This window comes from Macaca nemestrina, chromosome 20 (assembly GCF_043159975.1).
Source record: "Macaca nemestrina isolate mMacNem1 chromosome 20, mMacNem.hap1, whole genome shotgun sequence".
Classification (NCBI taxonomy): domain Eukaryota; kingdom Metazoa; phylum Chordata; class Mammalia; order Primates; family Cercopithecidae; genus Macaca; species Macaca nemestrina.
The window spans coordinates 3,930,070-3,956,192 of NC_092144.1; the positions used below are offsets into that span (position 1 = coordinate 3,930,070).

General features: G+C 58.7%; 1 protein-coding gene across 3 annotated transcripts in view; it reads right to left on the reverse strand.

The window, feature by feature from the left end:
• Positions 1–79: 79 nt before the first annotated feature.
• The window catches only part of LOC105485289 (SH3 domain containing GRB2 like 1, endophilin A2), a 39,362-nt gene continuing 13,318 nt past the window's right edge, over positions 80–26,123 (reverse strand). For 2 of the 3 annotated variants that reach the window (XM_011747576.2, XM_011747581.3), the window contains exons 2-10: positions 6,855–6,923; positions 6,116–6,188; positions 5,128–5,271; positions 3,837–3,970; positions 3,480–3,638; positions 3,158–3,261; positions 2,390–2,514; positions 2,102–2,158; positions 80–1,561 (exon numbers count right to left, since the gene is read on the reverse strand). In XM_011747576.2, coding sequence (XP_011745878.1) covers positions 1,365–1,561; positions 2,102–2,158; positions 2,390–2,514; positions 3,158–3,261; positions 3,480–3,638; positions 3,837–3,970; positions 5,128–5,271; positions 6,116–6,188; positions 6,855–6,923 — 1,062 coding nt within the window. In that variant the 3' untranslated portion in view covers positions 80–1,364. Of the gene's footprint in view, positions 1,562–2,101; positions 2,159–2,389; positions 2,515–3,157; positions 3,262–3,479; positions 3,639–3,836; positions 3,971–5,127; positions 5,272–6,115; positions 6,189–6,854; positions 6,924–7,601; positions 9,100–26,123 lie in introns of those variants that run through there. The other variant, XM_011747568.3, reaches the window with a different exon arrangement.

A 26,123-nucleotide genomic window follows, 5' to 3' on the forward strand; every position in this document is an offset into this window, starting at 1 on the left:
TGTGTGGCCATGGGGAGCCTGCCCCTCGGGAAGGCGGTGGGTGGCAGGCCCACCCCTGCACCAAGATGAGGCAAGGGGCTGTAGAAAGAGACATTTAATACTTCTGTTTACAAAATTCAGGTGTACATTTCAGTTTGCCCTGGACCATGCCCAAGGCTGTGTGCTCACCTCTGCCGGGTGTCTGTGCCCCTCATGTACTTCTGACGAGGGGGGTGCAGGGCAGAGCCTGGGGTCCAGAGGCTTCACTGGGCCACAGAGGGAGGGGAATGTGAATGTGGCCCAGCCCAGAGGAGCCCCCATTTCATCGATTTTGGATTGGGCAACACGAAGCAGATGTTGGGGCTACAGACCTGCTGATCTGGGCAGGGGTCTGGGGACCCTGGGGCTGCCTGTGTTGGTCTAGAGGAGATGGCTGGGGCCACTTCCCACAGGATGGGGTGGCAGTGGCTTGGCAAGGGGAGGCCTGGCCACCAGGGACTGGAACTCGCTCACTGGAGCCTTTGTGCTTGGCCCTTGGTAGCGCAGCTGCGGCTGGGGCTGTGGTCCCATGCGAGGTGTGCTGGGGGGGGTGTGTGGGTGGCTGGTGATGGCAGCTCGTGCCAGAGTGACACAGGCCTCCATGGGCCTGGCTGGGGGCAGTTAAAAAGCTGAAAAGGTACTTGGCTTTGTAAGGGTGGGGCTTGGGAGGCAGGGCCCTGCAGGAGACCATGTTCTCTGTCCTCTGGCAGATCCCAGCTGGCCTCTGTCCCCAGGCTGTAAGCTGACAGCAGGCCGGGGAGGCGGTGAGGCCCTCTGCCCTGGCCTTGGGGAGAAGGAGTGCATGTGTGAGGCGGAAGTGCAGTGGCCCTGGAGTAGGGCCAGGGCCCATCGCCAGCACCAGGCTGGGAGGGGATTTAAAACCAGGGTCCTGTCTCTGAGCCACCCCACAGGGATGCTCGATCCCATCCCGTTAAGGCTGTGGGACTCGAGGGTAGGCAGTGGGCCGGGCCCCTGTGGGGTCAGGATGGAGGTGGGGGCTGCCCTGGAGGAACATTAGTGTTTCTGAGAGCACCTTAGTGTTGCCCCGCCTGGGCCAGCTGGGCGAGGAGTTGGGGAGCGGGGAGGAGGCCGGCGCCATGGAGTGGGGAAGGGAGCCGTCACGGTTGGGGGTCAGCGCTAGTGTAAACAGGCATCCCCACCCACCCAGATAAACCCCGTCACCCAAGTGTGGGGCCCTGCTAAGGGAGTACCTCGAGGGCCGGGGCCCAAGTGGCGCCAGCAGGCTCAGACACTGCCCTGGCAGCAGGGGCTCCGTGGAATACAGGAGACCCAGCAAAGGGTGCCAGCCAGTGTGGACGGAGGGGTGGGGCGGGGGCGCCGGCGAGTCACTGCGGCAGGGGCACAAGCACCTCCACATAGCTGAGCGGAAAGAAGCCCGACTGGCCGTCCAGCATGCCCTCGTACCAGTTCTCGTCAATCTGGTTGGTCAGTGTGATGACGTCGCCCTCACGGAAGCCCAGCTCCCCGTCATTCTCCGGCTCGAAGTCGTACAGCGCCTTGCAGCTTGGCTGGTCCAGGGGCACTGGGGGAGGAAGCAGGCTGTGGGGATGGCGCCTAGGGCTGGGGCAGCTACACCTCACCCCTCCCAGTCTGGGGTCTCAGAGCTGCTGTGACCTGGAGCCTGTGGGTGGGCAGAGGCCTCCCTCCACCCTGCCTGGGCCACCCCCTGCCCCTGCCATTTCTTCTGGGGTCTGGCCTCTACTGCCACCCAGGAGGGAGAATGGGAGAAGCTTGGTAAGTGGTCACCAAAGCTACTCCTGGGAGGTGCTGGGGACACCCAGTGCTGCTGTGGTGACAAGAAATGACCAGATGCCCTCAGCCCTTGCAGCCACCACATAGCCTAGAACTGGGCTAGTGCCTTTGGCAATCCCTCATTCACACAATGAGGCTGAGACCCAGAGGGGTGGCGTCTCGCAGGCTGTGGGGCCTGTGCCCCCCGCTGCTGTCCGAGCCTGGCTCCTCCCTGCTTGAGATGGACAGAGGACAGAGGAGGAGGAGAAACACCCTCCCCGAATGGCTGAGAAGGCAGCACTGAGGTCAAGGCAGGCCTGGGAACACTCACGCATGCTCCGGCTAGGGGTTCGGATGGGCTTGTCGGAAGATCGGAAAGACGACGAAGCTAAAACAAGCAAAACGAGGAGGTTGTGGGCTTAAGACCATCGGGCAGGGCCCCTTCTGCAGAGGACCGGGACCAGCCCTTCCCATCTGCCTTGGTGGTCCAGATGGAGTAGGGCTGAGAGCTGCAGCCAGGGGTCTGGGGTCTGGCACTCGAGAGCCAGGACGAGGCCAGCCCTCGGCCACTCCCACCCGCTGGCATGTGCCTCCAGAAGATGGCTTCATGTCTGGTTACCTGCGATCTTGGGGGCTGTGGTGCAGGGGAAGCCCCCGTTGGACTGCTCAGGCTCTCCGAGGTCAAAGGGCTCCCGGGGCTTGGGCTTATACTCCCGCCTGGGGCGTGACGAAGCTTCCCGCATCCTGTGAAGGGAGAGATGTGAGTGGCCCGAGCCCGTGAGTGTCACGGCTGAGGCAGCCCCACCCTTGTATTTATGCTGCTGCCTAGTAACCTAGCCTGGGACTGCAGGAAGAGGCTGTCAGTGGGGTCGTGACACATGGACCCTGGGACACAGCTAGACTGGGATGTCTACCCAGAGGGCCTCCAGCCTGGACCCCCACCTTGGAGCCATCTCAGAGACTGCCAAGCAGCTGGGTCCTGCCACGGCCTCTACCTACAACGCCCCCAGTCGCATCCCCCCACCTCCACCCCCCCATTCCCTACCACAGCTGGTGCCCGACACATGCCTAGGCCCCCAAAGCAGGTCTGGCCTCTGTGTTCAGGGAAGGGAGCCTGGGTGTTCCTGTGGCAGCAGAAAGTGCAGCCAGGGAAGGAACAGGCACGTGGTTAGGAGTCGCCAGGGCCTGCATCTGGGGCAGGGCTGTGTGTTGACTCAGAGTTCTCACAGCCCTGGCTCCTCCTCCTCCAACCTTGTGGCCCCCCAGGCCATTCCACTGGGTCCCCAGAAAGAATCCAGGATGCTGCTCTGCCATGCCATGCGCTCACCCCAGAGTGAGGTGTGCTGCCCACGCGTGCTGGCAGAGGCCCATGGCAGCCCAGGCTCACCTGCGCTTGAGCTTCTCGGCCAGCTCATCCAGGATCTGCACGGCCTGCCGGTGGTAGTCCAGCTGTGCGTCCACCAGGGCCGAGAGCTGACTCACCTGCTCGATCTGTGGGGACAACAGGGCTCAGGGGCTCCTGCCAGCACCACTGTCCTGTGCCTTCCCTGACTCACGAGGTGAAGCCACAGGAGGCAAGGGGGCCGAAAGGGGACAGGGGACTGGGGCCTGTACCCTCAACCTCCCCTGCTGCAGAGGCCAGGTCACTGCCGCCTCCGGCCTCCCAAGGGCATGGGGCTTGTCAGGACGTGGCAGCCCCAGCTACTCACGTCGGTCTCCAGGAGGTTGTGCATGCTGGTTTCTGCCACCTCCTTGGACTCCTCGAACTTCTCCAGTGCCTGGCGTAGCTCCTCATCAGGGATCTTGCCCTGCCGCTTCTTCTTGTAGTCAAAGTCCAGGCGGCGGCCCTCCAGCTTCTTCAGGTGGTGCTGGAGATAGTGGGGGACATGGGTCAGGCCAGCAGCGGCCAGAGACCTGCCCCATGCATGGCCCTGACCCACTGTCCCTGCACCACTGGGGATCCCACCTGCCCGCGACCCAGAGGGCAGTGCCAAGGGTGGCAGGAATGGGGCTGCCCCATCCAGCAGGGGGAAGGGATAGGCCCCGGGCTGGCGCAGCAGCAGCACCTGGATCTCCTTCAGGTCTTTCTCACACAGGTTCTGGAGGGGGTCAATGAAGTTCTGCTTGACCTCTATGTCCAGGGAGTCCTTCACCTCTGCCAGGCGCTTCATGGATTCGCCGGCATCCAGCAATGCGTCGCCTGGGGAGAAGCTGGGCCTGAGACCACTGGACTAAGACACTCCTCAGCCTTTGTTTTTGAAACAGGGTTTTGCAGGCTGGAACACAGTGGCGCTGTCCCAGCTCACTGCAGCCTCGAACTGGGCTCAAGCCATGCTGGCACCTCAGCCTCCCAAGTAGCTGGGGCCACAGGCGTGCACCACCACACCCGGATCCTTTCCAACGTCTTTTTTTGAGACGAAGTTTCGCGCCACTTAGTGCAGTGGCGCGATCTCTGCTCACTCAAACCTCTGCCTCCCAGGTTCAAGTGATTCTCCTGTCTCAGCCTCCTGAGTAGGTGGGATTACAGGTGTGCACCACCACACCCAGCTAATTTTTGTATTTTTAGTAGAGATGAGGTTTCACCATATTGACCAGGCTGGGCTCCAACTCCTGACCTCGTGATCCACTCGCCTCGGCCTCCCAAAGTTCTGGGATTACAGGTGTGAGCCACCGCGCCCAGCCTTTTTTTTTTCTTTTAGATGGAGTTTAGCTCTTGTCGCCCAGGCTGGAGTGCGATGGTACAATCTGGGCTACTGCAACCTCCACCTCCTGGGTTCAAGTGATTCTCCTGCCTCAGCCTCCTGAGTAGCTGGGGTTACAGGCATGCGCTACCACACCCGGCTAATTATATCATATATATATATATATTTTCTTTTTTAGTAGAGGCAGGGTGGGGTTTCTCTATATTGGTCAGGCTGGTCTTGAATTCCCAACCTCAGGTGATCCACCTGCCTTGGTCTCCCAGAGTGTTGGGATTACAGGCGTGAGTCACTGCACTCAGCCCCATCCCAACTTCTAACAGCCCCCACACTCCAGGCCAAGGGCCTGGAAATTGGAACTCAGAACAAAACAAAGGATCCTAAAATCCCAATCAATACTGGATGTTAAACCAGCCCCCTCCCCACGCTCCTAAAAGGGCCTAGGTTTGCCCTTAACAGGCTGAAGGTGGTGGAAGGATAGATGCTGGGGGTGGGGGGGCGCGTCCAGACTCTGGGGAACCAGCTGGCTTGAGCTGGGGAAGGTCTGGACCTACAGGAAGGGGCCCCATCGGCTGGACCTGGACCTGCACCTGCCCTGCCTGTGTTGAGGCGTGGCCTCCAGGGAGGGTGGGCGTGGCTTCCAGAGAGCACCACTCACCAAAGTTGGACTCGCCGCCCAGCTCCTTCCCGTGGCGGATCATGCACTCGCCCAGGAGCCCCTCCGACTGTGGGTAGCCGGGGTTCTTCACCTGGCCCCGGATCTTGGACACCGTGTTGAGCATGGTCAGCTTAGCCCGCGAGGCTGGGATAGGATGGCCAGGTAGGTGTGGGCTGCGAGGCCTGCACTCCTCCGCCCTGGCAGGCTGCAGCCCCCACATCCCCTGCCCCACCTTTGCCTCCCGTGCCTGTGGACAGTCCAGGCCACACAAAGCACGGTGGAATCCCTAGAGGGTCCCTTCCCTGCTCCCCCGCTAGCCTCGAAGGAACTGGCAGCAGGTGGAGAGGTGACCAAGCTCCTCAGGGGGCAACACATCCTCCTTCCAAGGGCTGCTCCTCTTGGAATGTGGCTATACCTCTCATCTGGGGGGTCCCAGGGAGGAGGCACAGCAGTGATATGCAGTGGGGGGTGGTGAGGCCAAGGCTCCCAGGGTAGGTGAGGAGCCGTGTCCCTTCTGCTGCCTGCTCCTGGCAGGGCCTGAGTGGACGCTGCTGGGTGTGCGTCTACCCACTGTCCTTGGCCTCCTATGGAGCCAGTGTTTGGGTTTTCCTTGGGGAAAGGTCCGTCTCTCGGCCAGGGAGACCCATCCCAGGGGCACTGGGTGAGGGGGCGGCCAATACAAATAGGTCCCACAAGTGAGCTGAGGGAGAGGCTCCCTGCCAGGACTGCTGGCTGGAAGAGGGGTTTAAGGCTGGGACAGCCTCGAGGAACCAGTCGGCATGATAGTGAAGTCAACAGGGGGACTGAGCTGCTGGCTGAGGTGGAAAGGCAGCATGTGGCGCCAAGGATGGTCTCTGCACCCCTGAATCCAGCTGTGCCTGAAGCCTGCCACCCATGAGCCTGGTGGTTCTGTCATCCCCTACGTTCCCTCTGACTGACAGAGGCCAGAGGGCCTGGGGCAGGCCCTGGCAGTGGCTAGAGCACCCACCTGGGTTGGGCTGCAGGTACTCGATGGTCCTGGCCAACACTTCTGTCACCGCCTTGCTGGTGACATCCACCTTCTGTGGAGAGAAGCAGCATATAAGATTCCACAGCCAGGCCGGGTGCGGTGGCTCAAGCCTGTAATCCCAGCACTTTGGGAGGCTGAGACGGGTGGATCACAAGGTCAGGAGATCGAGACCATCCTGGCTAACACGGTGAAACCCCGTCTCTACTAAAAAATACAAAAAACTAGCCAGGTGAGGTGGCGGGTGCCTGTAGTCCCAGCTACTCGGGAGGCTGAGGCAGGAGAATGGCATAAACCTGGGAGGTGGAGCTTGCAGTGAGCTGAGATCCGGCCACTGCACCCCAGCCTGGGCGACAGAGCAAGACTCCGTCTCAAAAAAAAAAAAGAAAAAAGACTCCACAGCCACTGGGGGCCCAAGGCACACAAGGCCCCCACTGCTGCACCACCTCCTGCCGTAGGAGCCCATACCAGGACTCCCCAACCCCCTCTCCATGTCTTCAGCTCAGCCATGTCCCCACAGCTGCCTGCCCAGGGCAGGGGAGAGAGCTGGTGCCTGTCAAGTCCAGCTGACGAGGCCCCCACACCACCCCAGCTCTCCACGCCTGCAGGGCCCCAGGAGTCCAGACCCAGGCCCATCAGCGTTGGCCGCCTCCACTATGCCCTGCAGAGGTCAGGCCCCAGCAGCGCCGCCACCACACAGAGCATGCAGTTTATTCCTCACCTTCTCCATCTCTTTGAAGTCATCGTCCAGCTTGGTCCCCTCGGCCCCTCCGACCTTCTCACTGACCAGCTAGAGGGCAGAAGAGGTGAAACGCTGTGAGCCCAGGGGGAGGAGAAAGAAGAGCACAGGAGGCCCTGGGTGGCCTTCCAGCCACATGGCATCCACAGCCAGAGGCAGTAGGCCAAGTGATCAGGACACATACCTCGGGCACTACCGTGGGCACCCCAGGGCCACACACTGCCTGTGGAGCAGGACGGGCCTGCAGGACAGGGAGGGTAAGGGTGGGGGTAGCCTGCCCGCCTGTGTGTGTCCTGACTGCCACTCACATGCCCACTGGGGACCCCGCCACAGTAGGCCCCATCTCGGCCACGGTGGAGTCCAGAACCTCAGCCCGGGAACACATGGCTCAGAAGACACTGCTTCCAGAAGTGCCTACACAAACATCCCCACAGACAGCAATGTGGGGATTTGCCCCCATCCTTGAGTATTTGGGGTCTACTTAAAAAAAAAAATCCTGCCAGCTCGGTGGGGAGAGGCAGCAGGAGCTGACAGGAGCAGAGGTGCAGGCGGCTGGGCAGGGAGGCCACCACTCTCCTGTGCTCTGGTGCCCGTGTCTCAGGATGGGACAGCCTGGCCCCTGCCCCATGTGGACACTGAGTTTCACAAGGCAGTCGACACAGGCCTGGCACACCTCAGTCCTCATGGCTCTCAGCTACAGTGAAAGCGATGACAATGACAGGCACTTACAGCATCTCTTTCCTCGTGTAGTGAGAAGGCAGAAGCAGGCACTGAACTCCCAAACCACTCCCTCTGACAGCGCCTGGGATGCGAAGAACAGCCCTGAAATGTCCCATGGAACATAGCAGGAGCCCCTGAACCCCAGCACCGCTGTCGGTGCACAGGCGCTGCTTTCTTCACCTCGGGCACTCCATGTGTGCCTGGCGCCAAGGGATGCCGAACAGAGCGAGAGGGATAGTGTGAGGCCCTTCCCAGCAGACAGCACTTCATGAAGAGCCGAGTGGCTGCCGGGCCCTGCCAGAAATGGAGGCTCCCAGAGGGAGGCTGCCTGAGGTCACACGCTTGGCCCTGCCCTCTGGGGGCCAAGTGTCACAGGGTGTGCCATCTCTGAAGTCATCGGCAACTTTAACGTCCCGGGTCTGATCACTTGTGTGAAGATGTGCACACACAGCCTGGGCAGGAGAGGGAGGTGTTGTGTGCCGTGGGCTGGTGACTATTGACACGGGCCATGGCCTGTGCCCCTGGACCAGGCAACCACGGTGCTCTCCAGGTCCGGTTGGTGCTTGCCTGCCCTGAGCTGTCACAAGATGTCGCCAAGGGATGTCATGAGTGTCCCTGCGGTGCCACATTGCGTTGGCTGTGTGGGGCTGGGGGGTGTCCAGCAGGGCAGTCAGGAGTTCAGGACCTAAGAGCAGGAAGTGCTGGGGCGGGAGAAGCTTGAGCCTGGGGCTCTGCCCATGCCAGGCACCTGCTGTACCCTCCAGCCCATGCCTGGAGGTCACAGCCCAGGGCACCACGAGTGCAAATGCCCCCAACCCCAAGCTCTGCAAAAGGTAGCCTGCCCAGAGTACACTGCTGGTCTTGTGTCCTGGCATCCTGCCCAAAAAGACAGCCGCCCCTTTCCCAAGGAATTCCCGGCCCTCCTCCAAGGCTTGGCTCTGGAAGCCCCCACACCACGGGACTATCCTCACCCACGCATCGGGACCCTTTCTGTCCACCTGCCTTCATGTGCGCCGGGCATTCAGTGAACACACGACCTCCAGGCCCCACGCCTCTGACCCGTCCCTTCCCTGCCTGTGAGTTGGTGGTTCTCAACTCAGCCACACAACACCTTGGAAGCTTCTTAAAAACCCCCTCGTCACACCCACCGCGGGAGGGCTAGACTCTGGCACAGGTGAAAGGCAGGAAATGGCCCTTGCACGGCAGGAGAGTGAGGCTGCCCTCCATTTCTGCTGAAGGCAGGAGGAGGAAGGAGCCGCCCTCCCTAGGTGTTTTTGGGGCGTTCCACTCTATTTCCTGGGACAGTTTCACTTCTTGTGATTGTGGCGAGAGAGGGCGTGCTCAGAGCCAGCGGCTGCCGGAGAGGGAAATGAGTGGCTGATGTGAGACTGGACTCTTCTGGGAAGCCGGGAGGAGAACTGAAGCCAGCGGGCCGCGAAACCGCATCTTCTGGGCTGAGGCCACCCCAGCCCCATGACCTGCCCAGGCAGGACCTGGTGTGCAGGCTGGCGGGAGCGGCTCCGTTAGGGCCCTTCCCCAGCCCCCTGCCTCATGTAGGGCAGGAGGAGAGGCCCTGCCGGCAGGGACCACATCCTGCCTCTGAGGGGAGGGGCTGGGGACCCGCCATGGCACCAAAGACCCATCTGGTGGCCTCTGGCTCTGGCCCCGGCCCCGCCTGCCCATCTCACCTGGGAATCCAGGACCCTGCCTTCCTGAGCCCCAGAACGACTTCTTGAGCCCCCACAACCACCTGACTCCTCGCACCCCTGACACCCAGGAGGCTGTGTCCTAACTACCCAGGTCTCTCTGCTCAGCTCCAGCTAAGTCCCTTGTGGTGACTGATAGTCCCCCACGGGCCAGGCACTGGGCAGGGGACACGACCCTGTAAGGTCCCTTCTCTCCAAGGCTCACAAACTAGAAACTGGCACAGATGGACACAGGGATGAATGGCCACAAGGGAAACACGGGAAAAGCAAGGCAGCCAGGCCAAGTGCAGCGCCAGCTGCAAGCGCGGAAACCAAGCGTGGGCTCCTGCCTGTCAGAGCCCTACTCACTGCGGCCTCAGCACCAGCACTGCTGAGCACGGAGGGGACCGAGAGTCTGTGGCAGAGCTGGGCGCCACAGGGAGGCTCAGCAGAGAGCGCCTCTGGGCTCGCTGTCTGGAGTGGGCGTTCCTAACCCTGGTGCCATCTACCAGGCAAGAGCTGCCTGTTGTGCGGCACCCAGCCCCGATGCCCCTGCGTCAGAGACCCTGCTGGTAGGGAGGGAAGACCGAGGCCATGGTCCCAGCAGTCCAGTCCTGCTGAGGGAGACTGCAAAGACCACCCTCCACTGACTGAGCCTGTATCAGGGTGGCAGGATGGGTGGGGGACCCCTCCCCACTCCCCCAAGGGCCCCACCTGGACGGGGTCAGAGTACCAGCTGCAAACCCCAAGTGACGAGCCGCAGGCCCCACAAGGGCTGCCATCCTCAGAGCGACACCAGCGCCTCCTCTCACCAGTCCTGGAACAAATATAGGCCAGGCCCAAGAGGGAAGACTCTGCCCCTGCTTCAGATGCTGGCCTCCCACAGAGGCTGTGACATGTCCCCACCTGGGGCAGGGGGAAGTGAGGTTTGGCCAACCCTGCCAGGTGAGAAGTCACCATGGGAGAGGCCCCGGCTCAGTCAAGCCTGGCAGTGGCTTCTGGGAAGGAACCCACTGTTGCCTGCCAGACACTTCCCCAGGGCTTGGCCAGACTGGCTCGTAGTCTTTCAGATCTTTGCCCAGAGGCGCCCAGCGGAGACCTGCCCACTCCATGCTCACGCATCCCACCTGCACCCACCACCTGCACGCCTCATGCATTTTCTGCCTGACCCTGACTTGTCACCTGTGAGCCAGGCGCCTGGGAAATGACAGAGCTGGACACGAAGAAGGGGTTTTGCCCCAGAGCATGGGACTCCTGTGCCCCTAGGAGAAGGGGGCTATTCCTTTGAAGCCTGGCATTCATTAGAGTTTAGACCTTTGGCTCTCTTTGGAGAGGAGCAAGGGATGTGACATACAGAAGAACAGAGAATACATGGTGGAAAAACGCAGAAATGAACTGTGAAGATGCTGTGGACCAAGAGCCAGGGCAGGGCTGCCGCAGGCAGGAGAATCCCAGGTTTTACCCAGAGGGATGTGGGCTGCTGCCCTGCGCCCGGCAGGCTCAGCTGTGGTGGCCACTTGGCAGGAGCAGGAGGAAAATTCCGAATCCTGCCGAGTGGAGCTGGCTGCTGATTTAAACATCTCAGCCGCGAAACCTGATCCACACGGCACGGAACACAAACGCCCGTCTCAGGCTTGGTGCCCCAGCAGACAATCTGCTCTGATGAATTAACAGGGTTGTGTTTTTTTTCTCTTTTAAAAGAGAAGGCCAGCATGGGGGAGGGCAGGGGAGGGCTGCTGTGGCCCAGCCTGCAGGGATGCGCCACATTTGCCTGCGGAGGGGTCGGCCCCAGGGTCCTCAGGTCTCACTGGCAGTCATGCTGGGGCGCTCGGTAATTTCTAGGTTCACAGCAGAGGTCACCTGTCCTCCCTCGGCTGGGAAGCGCGTCTCTGGCTGGTGTCCACCTGCCCATTGGCGTTGGTGGTGCTGTGGGGGTGCCCACGCTGTGCCACAGAGCCACCTCCATATCCCTCCCTGCAGTCTTCCTCAGCGGACTCTGTGAGCGCACAGACCACAAGGTGGGCACAGCTGTTAACCACAGCGAATACCTGTGAGAAAGCCTCATTTTTTTTTTTTTTTTTTAAAGAGGCAGGGGTCTTACTATGTTGCCCAGGCTGGTCTTGAACTCTTGGCCTTAAGCAATCCTGCTTCAGCCTCCCAAGTGCTAAGACTACAGGGGTGACACTGTGTGCCTGTCCAAGGCCATATATTTACAGGACTAGGGGACAACAGCTCTGGGACAGGGCACGGGTTGGGGAGCTGGGGACCATAGTAAGGGTCCAGGCCCAGCCACCTGCAGGACCAGGGACAGGGCAGGCAGGACACATGGAACAAGAGCCACTATTCACAGTCCCCATGCTAGGTACTCTGTGTGCGGCGCCCGACACCACGAGGAGAAAGCTGAAGGGGACGTGGAGGAGGTGAGGGCTCAGCCCCTCCTCACAGTGGGCGCAGTTCTAACACTGCAGCCGTGTTCAAGGCCTGGTCGGCCACGGAATGGGGCGAAGTCAGGGTAAGGCCTGCAGGAGCAGCAGAATCCTGATCAGACCTGTGTGCAGAACAACTGGAATGCAGGGTTGGGGTGGAGGCCCCAGGGAGGGACGCAAGGATCCCTGCAGCGTAGAAAAAGCCCTGACATGGGATGAGGGCAGAGACAAAGGATATAAGGATGTATCATATCCGTGTGTCTCTAAATCCCTTTACAACTGCAATGCCCTTCCCTGGTTGCCCAACACACATGGCCACCTCCTCAGGTCCATCACAGCTTCTTTCCCATGAGTCAAAAAGTCCAAGACGCGCACAGCCTGGAGGCGGCCTGCTGCCCGGCGGCACAGGAAGCCACTGGCCTTCGTGTCCCCTTTTCCATGTGTGCTCCCAGGCTCCTAGCTTGGTGATGTGTCTGTCTGTCCTTGCTGGAAACCTGCAGTGGCCCCAGTGGCACGGGGACTCTCCGGACCTGAGGCCCTTGTGTGATGACTATGAAAGCTCACCTATCCACAGGGGCTGCACTGCTGCAAGCAGCTCTGAGCTTTCGCATGGCAGTAAGCACAGGCGTGGGTGGGGTTGTGGCCGGGGGCTCCTGGTCCGGGAGCCTGCAGGGCATCCCCAGGTGGAAAGCAGTAGTAGTCATTCCTGAACATGTGCAGGGACGAGGCCGGGAGCGGGAGGGAAAGGAGCAGTGGGAGGGGCCACAGGAACACCACGGGTGCCAAGTGACCCTCACGGGTGCCAGGTGATCCTCATGGCCTGGCAGTGAGGAGTCAGATGGCAGAAACCCACTCCCCAGCCCAAGGGAAGATGGAGGGAGGCTCTGCCCCGGGGCCCACTGGGTCATCACCCACTGTGTGTGATGCATGGAGGGAAGGGTCCCGACAGCCGGGGCTCCCCTCAGCATCTGGGAGTTCTGAGAGCCCTGCATTTGCACTGTCCTTCAAGCCTCCAGCCTCTCAGCAGAGATCTCCCCTCCTGTCCATCAAGGCTGAATGGTTTTTAAAAAGCAGTCTTTGGGAATGGGGGCACTGAAAACAATGAATCGAGACAAAGTTTCTGAAATCATTTTCCCACGGAAACCCCAAACCAGACGCCGCCACCATGGCCAGATCGGGCACCAGGGGACAGCCACAGACCCACCTCTGTGGTGGTTCAGGGGCTCCTCTGGGAACGAAGCTCTGGCAGCAAAAGGACAGTGGCTCTGGAAGCCCCAGGCATCCTCTTAGCCAAAGGGGCAGTCCCTTGGGCCTGGGCTGGCAACCGAGATACTGGCTCTGGACTGGAACCAGAATGGGTTCTGTCTCAGACCAGGCCACAGAGGGCCCCCTGAGAGCCTGGGTTCGCCATGGCCTCCAGCCTGTGGGGACAGGCCTGCCGCAGACTTCCTGGCCAGAGGTGGGGCTAGGTGCCATGGTAGGGAAAGAGAGCCAGACACTGGGGGCCATGGTCAGGCCCAGCCACCGCAGTCTAAATCGCCTCAGGAGTGCATTTCTGCCAACTGTGGTGCTGGCCATTCACGCCATCTCTCAGGTTGTCTGGGCCCTGCCCTGCCTGGCTCCTGGCTCTTGGAGCTAGAGAAGGGACTCTCAGGTTGGCAAAAGAGAGATAAATGCTTTGCTGTGTGTGCGGCAGCGAGCCAATACCATTTGAAGTCACAGCCACCGCTCTCTTGCCCGGTACATGAAAAGGAGGGGGAGAAAAAAACTTAGGCAAGATAAATCCTCCAGATGGGCCCTGGGGGCCCCATCCAAGAGTCTGAGGCCGACGCATCAGGGGGAACTGGAAGCAGAGTGGAAATCAGCCACCGGAAAGAAGTCACGCAGACGAAGTGGTGATGGCCACGGGGCAGCTCTGTCACCATCCCCGAGACAAAGGGGACAGTCAGGCCTGATCTATGATGGTCTGGTGGCCGGAGGCTCTGTGAGGGCAGCCCCAGGGCCAGACGGACCTCTCCTGTGCTGACAGCGAAGTCACCAGCGGGAGTCCAGCCCACATTGCCTTTCTGATGAGGCCTCCAGCTCTGGCTGCTGACTTTAAGCCCCAAGGAACCCTGTGCAGGGCCTGCATCCCAGAAGGCCTCCACCAGCCCGAACCTGACCTGTCCACCCTAGCTGGGGCAATCAGCGTTTCTCCCGGGACAGCCTCCTCCCTGGCCTCCTGGCTCTCATCTGCATTGAGAGGCTCGGCCTCTGGTCCACATGCTGCCCTTCCCATGCCACGGCCTTGCAGCCTGGCCTCTCCCGTGCTGACCCCCTGGCTCTGGCCTGGCCCCTGGGCCTCGACCTCTGCGTTTCTTCTGTGAGGGGCTTGGGAGCATGGGGGCTCCGGGTCTGTCCCCTCAGTCCAAGTCGCAGGCCAGTCCCCAGAGCATGGGGCTGCGTCTTGCTCTCTCCCGTGGCCACCCCCCGCCCCACATCAAGTTGCCCTGGGGACAGCCCTCACTGGCCCTCTCATCGCCCCCACACCCTGGGCAGTGCCTGGCACTCAGGAGATACCCACAAACGTTACGCTCTTGGTCAGGGTCCCACACCCCAGCCTCTCCTTCACTTCCCAGACGACCCAGAGCTGTGGTACAGGCCTCCGAGATGCGGGCTACGGAATCTGACCACGAGGCTGGGAGCAGGGAGTGAGGGGTCAGGTGGACTCGGGTGGTCGCTCAGGGCCTTTCTCTGCAGATCCAGCTCCAGCTGCAACAAGGCTGGGAAGGCGCCTTGGCCCTGGTTGAGGGAAGGGCCTCCTCCCCAAGGTGACTCAGCAGTCCTTGGAAACCCTTGCTGAGGACGCACCCTGCCTGGCCCAGCTCCACATGGGTGTGGGGGAGGCTGCGGGCTGCGCCCGGCGGCCGTATGGGTCCCAGGCTGGCCAGCGCTGCCCAATGGTGGGGGCTCCATCACGGCCCATCTGGCAGAAGCCATGGGTCACACACTCTCCCAGCACATGGTGGCTGGGTGGTGAGCTGGGCTCGGCTCTAATGACCAGCAGCCCTGGGGCTCCCATCACCGCTACCAGTCTGCCCAGGAGGAAACAGCACTGAGCCCGACCTGCTACTCTCTGGCACCTAAGAGACCCACCTACCCCTCCATGCGTGGTGAAGGAGGGGTGCCCTCTGCTGTGGAAAGCTGGGACCTACTGTCTGTGGCGCGAGAAGGACCCCAAAGAGCTCCAGGACAATCCCGTGAGGAGTGGACAGAGCCAGACGGGCCCAGCAGCCGCCTCTGGGCAGATGTCTCCACATGATAAACAGGACAGCTAAGGGCCTAGAAGGGATGAGCCTGGCCCAAGGCCAGACGGCAGGGGTGGTTAGGGAGGTCAAGGGATCCCCACTGCAGGCCCCACCAACCCTGGCTGTGCCTGGAATGCAGTCCGGGCAGGTGGAAGGGGAGGGGCAAAGCCCCAGGGCTGGCTGAGGAATCTGGGAGCAGGTGGAGTGGGAGCCAGGAGCTCATGCTACCTTCCCAGGAGATGGGAGGACAGGCCTGCTGACCAGGGGGCTCAGCTATGTGGGACACATGCTCCCGCCCTTGCCCGTGCACAGGGTTTCACCCAAACATGGAGATGCCAGTGAGTGCTTGGGGCTCCTCTCCTAGGACCAAGCCACACCCGGAGCTCTAGCCCAAGCGAACACATCTACATGAAAATCAGCCTCGTGCATCATGCATTGTAATTTCTCAGCTTGGGGACCAGGCAGGAGGGCCGTGTGACATACAACTGGTAAAATCAGTTTCCGATGAAAACTTATAAAAGGAAAAAGCCAACCCACAAACAAATGAGGCGCTAAATCCCCTGAGACTCCGCCTGGCGGGGAAACACCAGCTCTGCAGCACCGAGCGCAGGCTGGTGTTCCCACTGGGGGCAGCACCCAGCGTGGAGGATCTGCATCCAAGGGGCAAAGTGTGATGACATCACCCACGTGCAATGGAACCATAAGGCTTTCTTTTTTTTTTTTTTTTTTTTTTGAGACAGAGTCTAGCTGTGTCTCCCAGGCTGGAGTGCAGTGGCGTGATCTCGGCTCACTGCAAGCTCCGCCTCCCAGGTTCACGCCATTCTCCCGCCTCAGCCTCCCAAGTAGCTGAGACTACAGGCGCCCGCCACCACGCCCGGCTGGTTTTTTTTTGTATTTTTAGTAGAGATGGGGTTTCACCATGTTAGCCAGGATAGTCTCGATCTCCTGACCTCATGATCCACCTGCCTTGGCCTCCCAAAGTGCTGGGATTACAGGCTTGAGCCACCGCGCCCGGCCTCTTTCTTTTTTTTTGAGACGGAGTTTTGCTCTGTCGCCCAGGCTGGAGTGCAGTGGAGCGATCTCGGCTCACTGCAAGCTCCGCCACCTCCCGGGTTTGCGCCACTCTCCTGCCTCAGCCTCCCAAGAAGCTGGGACTACAGGCGCCCGCCACCACACTTGGCTAATTTTTTTTTTTTTTTTTTTTTGTATTTTTAGTAGAGACGGGGTTTCACCATGTTAGCCAGGATGATCTCGATCTCCTGACCTCGTGATCCGCCCGTCTCGGCCTCCCAAAGTGCTGGGATTACAGGCTTGAGCCACCGCGCCTGGCCAAGACTTTCGCAAAAATGGATCTTTTCTGAACAGCAGAGCTGAGGCAACGCACAGCCCTGCAGTTTGAAGAGACTGGAAATGGGGCTTGGAGAGAGAGCCGCAGGGCATGGTGACAGCGCTGGGAGGCTGCAGGTGCACAGGTCTCAACGAGGGGCCGTGAGTTCCCTCACTCCCTGAGAGCTGAGGTGACTGGCCCAAAAGCCCAGAGCCCTTCCTGAGACACAGAAACCATCTTCACTATCTCTAAGATCCCTTCCATTTCTGAAGGACTAATGAGAGGCCTCCCACAGGAAGCCCTCCTGATTGATCCCCATCACTGGTCTCCTGACCCTCTCCCACCACACCACTGATGCCTCATCTCTTGTGCGCCTGCCCCTTCACACCTCATCTTACACCCCCATCTGCCTGGGTGCTCCCCCACCCCTCCTCAGAGCTTTTGCTCTCTCTGTTCCTTCTCCTTCACTGCGCCTCCCTGGATCTTCCCAAGCTGGGTCTTAGCCACCAGGGCTCCGTCGTCCGTCCAGATGTCCCCATGGCTGCCAGGCTGCCCCGCCCACCCCGCCCGTCCCACCCTCCTGCTATCCTCTTGCTTGCTTGCTTGTGGGGCCCCTGCTGTCCCATCTCAGACACAGGAAGCACTCTCCAATGCTTAGCGCCCTAGAATGAAGGACTCCAGGAAACCTCTTGGGGGTCCTTGCCGCATCCCACCCCTTGACAGCGGCTAAGCTCTGGGGGCAGCAACTCCCCGCAGTGACCCAGAAGGCAGCCAGATGATACTCCTCCCACCACCTTCTTTTTTGTGGCTCATGGACAGTTCACCTGGGCTGATACTGACGGAGGCCACCAGGCCCATTCCCAGCCTGGAGCTGGCTCCCTCCCCAGAGAGCTGCAAGGTTGGGAGAACTTGGAAAGAATAAAACGTGAGCTAGGCAGGCTGATCCTGACTCATCCTGGGGACCCAGTTCCCACAGTTGGGCAGTTTCTTATCTAGGAGGATGCCCAAGAACACTGACAGGTCTGAGGTCTGGGCGGATAGCACATGGGAGAGGCAGGCACCGGAGGCCAAACAGAAACCGCCTAAATCCCTGCCTGGCTGCCAGCAGGGAGGAGGGTGCTAAGGTTCTCTACAGAATGCGCGGTGGGCAGAGCTGTGAGCAGGCTCTGAGGAATGTGCCTTCACCTGTCTCCTCTGCCCACCTGGCACACCTGCACAGGGACACCAGGCTCTGGTGACAGGTGACTCATGCCCACGGTGGCTCACAGTCACGGAGGCTGGTTTTCTGAGGTGTGGCTACCAAAAGCACCCAGGCTGGAAGTCATCCCAGGCAGCACGGGGCAGGGCAGGTGGTGGTGAGAGGCGGTCAGCAGCTCTACACAGCCAGCCGCGCCTGTGCACTGGGACCCTCCACGAGCGTCAGGTGCCAGCAGCTGTCACCTTGCAATGGCCACCCCTGCCCATCGCCAGGTCGCGTGCACTGGCTCTGGTGCATGGGTGCCCCCAGCCGCTCAAAGGCACCACCTGCTCCTTACACAGTGACGTCGGTGGTGGAAACCCGGGCTGGGAATCTCAGGATTGCTGACCACGGCCTCAGCACAGAGGAAGCAAGCACATGGCCCGAGTTCCCCCGCCATCTCCCCTGCAGCGAGAAGACTGCAGCCTCTCCTCTCTGAAGACTGGTGTTTGGGTCCCAGGCCCGGGAGATGCTGGCGGGTACAGCCTGCTTCCCAGGGCCCCTTCTGCCCCGCTGTGGCTCATCATCCTTGGAGGGACACCACTCAGGACAGGCTCTCGTCACCAACCCATCCCAAGTTCCCTGTTCTCAAACACGTTCCCTGTTCTCAAACACGAGCTGCCTGCCAGCAGAGCCGAGCACGGGGACAGGACTAGCAGAGGCAGCACAGGGCCTGGCATCCAGGTGGAGTCAGTCACTGAGTACATGTTGAGATAATAAATACTATTTGTTGAGATAACAAACAAATAAGAAGTGGCCCTGCCCTCGGGAGCTCAGGTGTGCCAGTAACACATCAGAGCAAAGGTGTGCCACGAGGTCACGAGGCAGGCAGGCTGACACGGGATGAGGGTGCCTGGATGGGCGGCACCGGGACTGGATATGGTTCCAGCTCTGCCATTCGGGGCAGTGACTCTGAGCAGGAACGCAAACCCCTCTCTCTTGGGTTCCTCAACTGTCTCAGGCGTGGATGTGCTTTAGAAACCACATACCACCCTACGATTCTAGGCTACTGTGCACTGAGCAACTGAGTCCCGAGGAATGATGGGTGTGGGGCCAGGGACTTCGCCTCCACCCCGTGACATGACCTCTGAGCCCAGTTTTTCTGGAGCAAGAGGCTTCATGCAGGCCCTTCTTTAAGAAGAGGGAGAAAAGGAACACGCCTTCCCTGAGTTACACCCATCTCCAGGGCACCCTGGTGAGGCACTCACAGGACCACACACACCAGGAAAAACCGTCTACAGCTGGCTGACTGCACGAACTCTCACGCTGCGCCCAGAGCGACTCCAGATCAGCCACAGAGTCAAGTCCCGGTTCCGAAACACTCACGGCACCGGACATATTTGTCAATGGCCGTATCACAAATTCTGAGGTTCTACTGGGGGACGAGGGTGGGAGGAAAGAAGCAAAGGACTGCCGGGCTTGGTGGCTCATGCCTGTAATCCCAACATTTTAGAAGACCAAGGAAGCAGATCACCTGAGATTGGGAGTTCAAGGTCAGCCTGGCCAACATGGTGAAACCCCAGGCATGGTGGCTCATGTCTGTAATCCCAGCTACTTGGGAGGCTAAGGCAGGAGAATTTCTTGAACCTAGCAGGTGGAGGTTGCTGTGAGCCAAGATCGCACTACTGCACTCCAGCCTGGGTGACAGAGCAAGACACTCTCTCAAAAAAAGGAAAAAAGGCCGGGCGCGGTGGCTCAAGCCTGTAATCCCAGCACTTTGGGAGGCCGAGACGGGCGGATCACGAGGTCAGGAGTTCGAGACCATCCTGGCTAACACGGTGAAACCCCGTCTCTACTAAAAAATACAAAAAACTAGCCAGGCGAGGTGGCGGGCGCCTGTAGTCCCGGCTACTCGGGAGGCTGAGGCAGGAGAATGGCGTAAAAACCCGGGAGGCGGAGCTTGCAGTGAGCTGAGATCCGGCCACTGCACTCCAGCCTGGGCGACACAGCGAGACTCCATCTCAAAAAAAAAAAAAAAAAAAAAAAGGAAAAAAAATAAATAAAGAAGTAAAGGACCAAGAAAGAAATGACTCGACTTAAAGAAGGTTGGTAGAAAATTCCCCACACCCCTGACACATACCTGCTGCTGTGTCACACCCCAGGCAGCTGCCACAGCCTCTGTGCCCCTTCTCCTGTTTCCCAATCAGCCTGCATTCCTGTCTTCCTACCAGCCGGCAACACGGCACGGCTGCCCATCCTGACCTCCTGAGCACCTGACTTCCCGCCTTGCCCGTGGTGAATAAAACTCTTTCCCTGGGGATGTCCCGCCCTCCCTCCACCTCTGCACACCCACGCTCTCCCTGCCTTCCAGAACGTGCCTCTGTGCGTGAGCGAGCCTGTGGCCGTGACTGTGACCCCTCACTGCCAGGATGTCTGCTGCTGCGACGCCAACACAAAGCATGCCGCAGCCCTGCCTTATGCTTACTTGTATTTTGGGGAGAAAGCAGCCCTGCCTCCCGGGCCCGCAGCCCTTCTCCCCAGGGTTTGCTTCTCTGTTGTCATTGCCCCAGAGAACAAGGGACTAGTGCTGCCACTGCCTGAGCTAGGAGCAGTAAGAATATTCAAATCTCTCCCACCCTGCCATCACAGTCTGCTAGCCAGGCTCCTCCCAGCACCCAGGGCGGCTTCCGCTCCCCTAGAAGGACTGGCCCCATGGATGCTGCCTGGGCTCAGGATGGAGGGGAGGGACACGGCAAGGCAGACCCATGCTGCTGGGGCCTCCCTCCAACACCTGCCTAGGGGATGCCCAGGGCAGGGCTCTCTCCCTGCACCAGAAACTCTCCCTCCTTTCCTTGCTCCTTTCCTTGCTTCTTCCTACATCCAAATTCTAACTATCCTTCAAAGCCATGGTCAGGAGCCATCACTGAGGTCCAAGTCAGGTTGAATGAGTATTTACCTGTGTCAGGTACAGTGAAAAAGGAAAGACGTATAACCCAGGCTCACACACACACAAGAACCTAAGGCCTTATGACAGACAGGAGGCCAGCGGGGAGGGAGCCAGGGTGAGTCAGGAAGGAGGTGGCTGTGGCCGTGGGCTTTGAAGGATGGGTGGGATCTGGGCGTATGCAGGAGAGAGGGGCACGACACGAGGAAAGGCAGGAAGGGGAGACACGGGGCCTGCAGCAGTGAGGCTGGCTTGGAAACAAGCCCAGGACAAGGTTCGGAAGTGCCCGTTTTGAAGATGTGGGAGGGCGTCACGGGTGGGTATCTGGTGTGGGCTCCAGCTCCTGGATCGGAAAAAACGTGCCGTCAAACTCAGGAACTGTCAACTGTCTTCAGGACAGTCAGTGGTTTTGAACATGATCTGCTCTGGTGTTTCCGGGGTGCGTGGTGCCCTCAGGTTTAGACAGGCAATAGCATGTTCTGTGTAAACCTGAACGAGTGGGCGGTTTTCAAAATCCAAGTTAAATTATAGGAACTGAATTTCCTATCAGTCCACTAGCTTTTAAGTCACCAAGGTGGGATTCCAGAGACCAGGGAACAACTTCTGCAGAGCTGAAGATTAGTTCCACAGAGCGTCACAGCCAAGGAAGGCTGGATGGAACCCCAGCTCTTAGCAGGGCACCTCAAGCCAACACAGCAAAGTGAACCGGTCCTATTTTCTTGATTTCAGTTGATTTCAGGGATGAGAGCTAACAGAGGACAAAACAATTTTCTCTCCACAGGCCTCCTCTGCCTCTCTCTGTCCCCCTGCCTCTGTCTCCCCTGCCTCTCTGTCCCCCTGACTCTCTCTGTCCCCCTGCCTCTGTCTCCCCTGCCTCTCTGTCCCCCGACTCTGTCTTCCCTGTCTCTCTCTGATCCCTCTGCCTCTCTCTGTCTGCCTGCCTTTTGCTGTCTACCCTGCCTCTGTCTCCCCTGCCTCTGTCTCCCCTGCCTCTGTCTCCCCTGCCTCTCTCCATTTCCCCTGCCTCTCTCTGTCTCCCCCCACATGCCTCTTAAGGATTGAGATGAAAACCATAATCAGGACAAGGCTTTAAGACAGTGTGAACCTGTGTGAGTTTCTTGTTGCCATCAGAACAAATCGCCATAAACCTAGTGACTTAGAGCCACATACACGTCTTCAACAACACGCTAAAGCAACACAAAGTCTTCACTAAGTTAGATCCTGACAGGGATCTCCCCGGGCTAAGATTGAGACGCTATGAGCTGCACTCTGTTCTGGGTGTTCTGGGGCTTTCCTGCCTTTTCCAGCATCCAGAGGCCACCCACATCCCTTGGCTCACAGTCCCCTCCTCCCTCCATTGTCAGAGCTAGCAGGCACTGGCCCCTCAGCAGCTACCTCTGTTCTCTCTTCCTTGTTTCAGCTCCCTCTGACCACAGCGGGGAAGGTGCTCCGCTTTCTGAGGGCCTTCTGATGGGACTGGGCCCTCGTGGATAAGCCAGGATAACCTCCCACCCCCAGGTCTTTACCCTTCGTCCAACCCGCAAAGTCCCCTTTGCCATGTGAGGGAACAGTCATGGTTCCAGGGGTGGAGGTGAGGGGCAGCTGTGAGGAGTGCTGTCCTGCCCGCCACAGGAGCTGGTCACTTCTCGTTATTCGTGGCAGCTCTGTTCTAGAAAGTTACCTCAAGCACAGAGTTGGCCAGTACCGAGCCACTGCTCACAGGGGAAACACACAGCTAGGTTTCTGTGAGCCTCTGGTCACAACATGTTCACCAAATGATCACTACGTAACCGTTCTGTGTATTCCATTTTTTCTTTTTTCTTTTTGAGACAGAGTCTCACTCTGTCGCCCAGGCTGGAGTGCAGTGGCACAATCTTGGCTCGCTGCAACCTCTGCCTCCCGGATTCAAGTGAGTCTCCAGCCTCAGTCTTCTGAGTAATTGCGATTACAAGTAATTACAAGTAATTGCGATGACACCACCATGCCTGGCTAATTTCGTATTTTTAGTAGAGAAGGGGTTTCACCACGTAGGCCAGGCTGGTCTTGAACTCCTGACCTCAAGTGATCCACCTGCCTTAGCCTCCCAAAATGCTGGGATTACAAGCATGAGCCACCGGGCCTGGCCTTTTTTTTTTTTTTTTTTGGAGACCAGGTCTTGCTCAGTCGCCCAGGCTGGAGTGCAGTGGCATGATCATGGCTCACTGCAGCCTTGACCTCCCAAGCTCAAGCAATCCTCCTGCCTCAGTCTCCGAAGTAGATGGGACTACAGGCATGCATCACCACACCCAGCTTTTTTTTTTTTTGGTATTTTTCTAGAGACAGGGTTCCACTTTGTTGCCCACGCTAGTCTGGAACTCCTAGGCTCAAGCGATCCTCCCGCCTCAGCCTTCCAAAGTGGTAAAACCCTGTCTCTACTAAAAATATGAAAATTATCCAGGTGTGGTGGTTGGTGCCTGTAATCCCAGCTACTCGGGAGTCTGAGGCAGGAGAATTGCTTGAGCCCGGGAGGGGGAGGTTGCAGTGAGCTGAGATCGTTCCATTGTACTCCACCTTGGGTGACAAGAAACTCCATCTCAAAAAAAAAAAAGTAGGGTACAAGAAACCAAGCAAGAAAGCACATGATCCTGCTGACAGGCCGTGTAGACTGCCACACAATCCCGCACGTTTTGGAGCAGTGACCCCACGCGCAGTAAAGGTGTGCCTGCCCTGCTCTGGCTTCATTTGGGTGGCGTGGTGGGCACCTGGTCATCAACTGGTCATTCTTAGGTGTCTTTCTGTATCTGAAACCCTTTATGATACAACCTTTATGAGGTGCCTGAACAAGGGAGGTGTCCTGTGCCACATATTGGTGCCGACCAGCGTGCGGCCCGGGGAACGTGTTCTGAATGCAGTAAGAAGCAACCCTTCTTGGAAGGACGGCAACCCCCTACCGGCTCCTCTTGACAGCCGAGTGGACTCCTGGGCTCCAGAAACATGATTGCAGCAGACGGACCAAAGGTCTTTCCCCTGCCCTCCCTCTCAGGGCCCCAAGGACCCTCCCTGGTTGTGCAGCTGCCCACTATGGAACCCTCAGCCAGTCTAGATGGTGACACAGGGACCCCACTCAACAGAGGGGCCCACTAGTGCCTTCTTCTGACGGGCACAGGGTGCTCTGGGGCTAGCCGGGGAGGCTGTTGTGGGAAGGCTGGGCGTGGGAGAACACTGGAAAAATACACAGGATTCTGCAAGTATGAAATAAAAATGTAAAAGCTGGGGGAGCAAAACCACCCACAGGGCAGCATTCCAGCGGCCTCCGAGTCGGCCTCTGCAGTGGGCAGTACATACCTCCTGGACACCCACACTATGCTCAGCCAGGGGGCCGGCAGCTCCAAGGTTTCTCATGGGTGGAACACTGACTTGACCAGAGTAAGCAAGAAGCAAGAGACTTGCTCTGCAGTTCCGGGGGTTGTTCTTCCTTCCTAAAATAATAGCGGTGATTCTCAACCTCAGAGAAAACCGTCAGAGGCCTCAGGAGAGGATGAAGACGATCTTATGCTGGGGTGGGTGAAGGCTGGGAGATGGAGAAATTCCATCCAGGTCCCTGGGCTACCCTCTTCTGAGCCACAAAGGCTGGTCTTGAAGGGCCAGGGCTGCCCGTCTGTTTCAAACAATCGAGACTCTGATGAGTGAGGCTGTTAGGCTGATGGATGCCTGCCTGAGTCAGCCGTGGGGCCTCATCCCACAGAGGCGGGTGGCAGGGGATTGCGGCGAGGGCGGGCAGAAAGTTCCCAGAACTTCCTTCCGCAGGGGCTTTCTGAGAACAAGGGTCTCTGCTTAGTACTGGGGTAGAGTCCCGAAATGACAGCAGAAAAATAATCAGTCAGCAGTTCTGCTTCCAGCAGGCAGGGCTGGATGGGGGGGTCCTGGAGGAAGATATTTGCATTACTGCTTGGGTGATGTTTGGGAACTCTTTTTATTTCTTTTTTTACCTTTTTTTTTTTTCCTGGAGAACACAGTCTTGCTATACTGCCCAGGCAGGTCTCGAACTCCCGGCCTCAAGCGCTCCTCCTGCCTCTGCCTCCCTCAGAGCTAGGATTACAGGTGTGAGCCACCGTGCCCAGAGATACTCCCTAAGAATGCTGACTGCAGGGTCTCCAGCCTCCATGCCTTTCCCCAGGCACTCAGGACCTGGCTGTTACCAAGCCATCAGCCCTCTTTCCTGAGCTTGAATCCCAGTGTGCAGGATCCCTCGATCCTATGAGATGAGACTGCAGAGGGTACGGCAGCAGGCCCCAAGGGAAAAGGCAACGTGCCTTCTGTGAGGCATTTCCCACAGTGTGGCAGCTAACACAGGCACAAGGCACACGAATCATGTGGTCAGAACACAACTGCCGCAATTCCCCTTCCATATTTCTTATTCTGGCAAGAAGGAACTTCCAGGTGGGCACTACTATAGCACAGATTTTTTTTTCTTTTTTAAGCAGGTTCTTGCTCTGTTGCCCAGGCTGGAGGGCGATGGCACGATCACAGCTCACTGCAGCCTTGAACTCCTGGACTTAAGTGATCCTCCCACCTCAGCCTCCCAAGTAGCTGGGGCTACAGGTGTGCACCACTATGACTGGCTAATTTAATTTTTGTACAGACGGGGTTTCATCATATTGCCCAAATGAGCTTGAACAACTGGGCTAATGCAATCCTCCTGCCTCAGCCTCCCAAAGTGTTGGGATCACAGGCAAGAATCACCACGTCCAGCCTGAACAGCTCTTTCACAAGAGAGGACACCTCAGGCTCAGGGGTGGGGTATCCAGGAAGATTTTATTCCATTGTTTTGTTGCTGTTGTATTTGTTATTCCACTTACTGTGTGGGTTTTTTGTTTGTTTTGTTTTGTTTTTGAGACGGAGTGCAGTGGTGCTGTCTCGGCTCACTACAACCTTCACCTCTAGGGTTCTAGCGATTCCCCTGCCTCGGCCTCCCGAGTAGCTGGGATTACAGATATGCACACTACCACACCCGGCGAATTTTGTTTTGTTTTTGTTTTTTTGAGATGAAGTCTCGCTCTGTTGCCAGGCTGGAGTGCACTGGCGCGATCTCGGCTCACTGCAACCTCTGCCTCCTGGGTTCACGCAATTCTTCTGCCTCAGCCTCCTGAGTAGCTGGGACTACAGCCACACGCCATCATGCCCAGCTAATTTTTGTATTTTTAGTAGAGAGGGGTTTTCACCATATTGGCCAGGCTGGTCTCAAACTCCTGACCTTGTGATCCACCTGACTCGGCCTCCCAAAGTGCTGCGATTACAGGCATGAGCCATTGTGTCCGGCCTATTCCAGTTACTGTTATTGAGCAAGGAAAACACCACTATCCCCTTTAAAATAAATTTTAAAAGTGATAAAATAAAAGTAATTTAAGAGGAAAGAGGCCGAATCAACCAATGGGTTCAAGCTAAAGGACAGGCGATGAACCCTGGCTGTCGGTTCAGGGCATTACCGCTAGCCAGCTGCATGCTGTGGTCTGCGAGTCATGAGAGTGTCACGTCTGAACGCCGGGACAGGGGATGCAGGCTTAGAAGGCAGGTACAGAGAGGGGTGGCGAAGGCACAAGACACAGCAGGCTCAGAGACAGAAGGGGCCATCCACAGGAAGAATGGGGAGGAGCTGCAGGGCCGACTGTGGCAATCAGAGAGAAGTCACTGCAGCGCCTGGGCACC